General features: G+C 33.4%; 1 protein-coding gene across 1 annotated transcript; it reads right to left on the reverse strand.

Moving 5' to 3' along the window:
- Nucleotides 1-316: 316 nt before the first annotated feature.
- LOC140894646 (2-alkenal reductase (NADP(+)-dependent)-like) lies at nucleotides 317-2,554 on the reverse strand. Its single transcript, XM_073303211.1, has 5 exons — nucleotides 2,227-2,554; nucleotides 1,696-1,873; nucleotides 1,133-1,299; nucleotides 946-1,028; nucleotides 317-845 (listed from the first exon to the last, which is right to left on the reverse strand). The coding sequence occupies exons 1-5, from the start codon at nucleotides 2,455-2,457 to the stop codon at nucleotides 467-469; spliced, it is 1,038 nt and encodes a 345-aa protein (XP_073159312.1). The 5' UTR covers nucleotides 2,458-2,554; the 3' UTR covers nucleotides 317-466.
- Between the last annotated feature and the right edge of the window lie 615 nt (nucleotides 2,555-3,169).

Consider the following 3,169-nt stretch of genomic DNA (forward strand, 5'->3'; position numbering starts at 1 on the left):
CTGGAAGACTTAATGATTTTTTTTAAATGATAGATTTTCATGAAATTGATAAATTTATACTTTAAAATCCCAGAGTTGTAACTTGTAATAAACTCTTATGGATTTATTTTAGAAGATTTTTATAAATTTTTTCATAGAATCCAATGATTTTTGTACATTCAAAATAAACTATAAAACAACAAGTATATTAAAATATGATTGATTAATACTATTTTATAAAGTTTTGTATTTTTATTTCATACAATTATCAATATATGTATATGTATCATATACGCGTGTGTACTTGTATCTTCATTAATTTTGAAAAAAAACATCATTGTATTAAATAAGTGACGTTCCATTCCATGCACTTGAATTAATGCATAATATATACATATACAAGCTTGTGGATGTAATGATCGCAATCAAGAGACTGAGCTACAAATGATAATAAGATTGAATTCAACATAACAAATCGTCAAAAAACCTACTCACGAGCGACGGCCACAACCTGCTTTCCGACATTGCGGCCGGAGAATAGCCCTACAAGGGCATTTGGTGCATTTTCCAGGCCTTCGGCTATGTCCTCCACATATGTGATCTTTCCTTGTTTAATCAGTGGCAAAACCATTTGCAGATACTTTGGATAGAGGTGATAGTAGTCGAACACTAGAAATCCTTCCATACGAATTCGTTTCATCACCAAGCAGAGCAAGTTCTTCACACCTTCTGGCTCCTCAAGGCTGTACTGTGAAATCATCCCACACACAGCAATTCGACCATGCAATTTCATATTAAGAAGCACCGCATCGAGCATGTTTCCTCCCACATTTTCAAAATATATATCAATTCCTTCCGGGAAGTACCTGATCATTATAACATCAGCATCCAAAACATAAGGCACAGCATAGAGCATGACTCATTTAATCTACGCCTCTACGACAATATGAAGGTAAAAATTATCACCTTTTTAAAGCTGCATTCAAATCAAGTTCTTCTTTATAATTGAACGCGTCGTCAAAACAAAATTTGTTCTTCAAGAGATCCACCTTACACAAGATAAAAATCAATATAATGATCAAGCAAACACCAAGTACTGTAATGCATGGTTTAAAGAAGTCCGTTCAAATATGTGTTACTAGATATAAATTACCTTTTCTTTGGTTCCTGCACTTCCAACAACATAGCACCCAAACAACTTCGCAAATTGTCCAACAAGTTGACCAACAGCTCCGGATGCCGCCGAAATGAACACAGTGTCACCCTTTTTGGGAGAGCAAACCTCATAAAAACCACAGTAAGCAGTAGTGCCAGGCATGCCTAAAGTAAAAGATAAGCATATCGAATAAGTAGAAAGCATGGAGGAAATTATAGTCACATCACTATGTTGGATACTAAATTATAGTCGCATCACTATGTTGGATACTAAATTCTATGTCCTATACAATGTGCAACAACCTAGCTGAACGTTTTTTCGAGTTTAGCCTGAAAAGTTTCGTTCATTCTTTGTTATACCTCTTCCACCATGCTACTATATTCATCAGTGGAGGTGTCAACTTTATTTTTTCATCCTTGACTTTAATTCGTAACAAGCTTTATTTACATATATAGAGGTTTACTCGGTAGTTTTCAGTGCTGCAAACAAGTTCATGAGTTCAAGTAATCAAGGCAACATATATTACACCAAACGTTGCGGCATCGACCGGGAATACATACCAAGGATTCCGGTGTAATAAGACAGAGGTACATCTGTATGCTGAACTTTAAAAAGACCCTCCGCAGATTTAATCAGGCTGTACTCCTCCCAGCCTGTTCTGCCCCAAAAAAGGTCACCCTTCTTGAAATTGGGATGAGTAGAATCCACAACTTTACACACTCCAAATCCTGTTATCGGCTGCACGACGAAAAGCAGAAGCAGAGAAATTTAACATTTTTAATAGGATCCAGAGCTCATGGTAGAGCATAGGTAAAAACATTCTCTAGGGACCCTTTTTTCTAGAACCTCAAATCTTGATTTATTAAAATAAAAGCATCATGTGCCAAACATTAACAACAATAATATAATCCAGATCTCTGTCCCTTTTACCAGAACTCTATATTTTATTATCAACAAAAAGATTCCAAAAACATCCCATAAAATAGACAAACGCAGAAAAAACCCTGTACAGTAACAAAAGAAAACGATCAATAAACGAGATTTCTAAACATCCCATAAAAAAAAGAAACTGGAGAAATGAAAGGACTCACAGAGCCAGGCTCAAAGGCCTCGATGTAGCTTCCCTCCATTTTGCGCATGCGATTACGCATATAAGGGTCGCAAGACAAGTAGAGATTCTTCACCAAAACGGCGCCGTCGCAGCCATCGGGGACTCGGAGTTTGATGGGCGAGGTTTTCAGCAACATATCGGACTCCTTCGGAAAACCCTTCACGTAATCTTTCAACACGATCATCTTGTTGCTCACAGCTTCGTCCCCCATTTCTCCTCTTTCTAGTTTTCTCCGAACACGTGCGTATTTTTATTCCGGGGATGAAGTATGAACAGAGGCGATTGTCGTTCATTTATTTAAGGTCCTTTTCTTTTTCGCTTTTTTGTTCGTTAGTATGTTCGATAGATTATATCAAGGTCGGGTTTGATGGAGACTTTTAAAATAATTAGTATAATTTAGGTGAAAATATCTTTTATTATCCATAAACGTTTTAAATACTTCAGTTGAGATGAGAATAGAAAAACATAGTTAATTAATAATTTTTATAATATTTTAGTAATTAATAAAATTCAATATAATATAATATGTACAACATGTATTATAAAACGAGTGCGAACAAATTTTGTTCAAAAATTTTATATATACGTTACAAATCTAATTAAATTTATAGTTTTTGTAAATAATGGTGTAATAAATATTATAATTTTGTATAAATTATACATTGAAAAAATATATAATTTGATGTTATGACATATTTAATAAACAAAATTTAAGAAAAATATATAATAATTAATACATGATGTTAAATTATTTTACCACTACTGCTTATGAGAAAAAAATAATATTGAGAATGAATTCTAGATCTTAAATTAAATTACAACGTCTTTTCTTCTTTTAAATAACTATTTTTATTTCTTTCATTATTTTTTCGCTTGACGTCCGTTTTTTTTATTCTTTATATTAAAAAAACAATTTTCTCATC

This window comes from Henckelia pumila, chromosome 4, assembly GCF_033568475.1.
Source record: "Henckelia pumila isolate YLH828 chromosome 4, ASM3356847v2, whole genome shotgun sequence".
Lineage (NCBI taxonomy): Eukaryota > Viridiplantae > Streptophyta > Magnoliopsida > Lamiales > Gesneriaceae > Henckelia > Henckelia pumila.

Bases quoted from the DNA above. Each gene is read 5' to 3' on its own strand.
- LOC140894646 (XM_073303211.1), bottom strand. From the start codon at position 2,457: ATGGGGGACGAAGCTGTGAGCAACAAGATGATCGTGTTGAAAGATTAC. The intron at 1,874-2,226 runs GTGAGTCCTTTC...TTCGTCGTGCAG, and splicing joins AGGCCTTTGAGCCTGGCTCT to CCGATAACAGGATTTGGAGT. The intron at 1,029-1,132 runs GTAATTTATATC...ATCTTGTGTAAG, and splicing joins GTGCAGGAACCAAAGAAAAG to GTGGATCTCTTGAAGAACAA.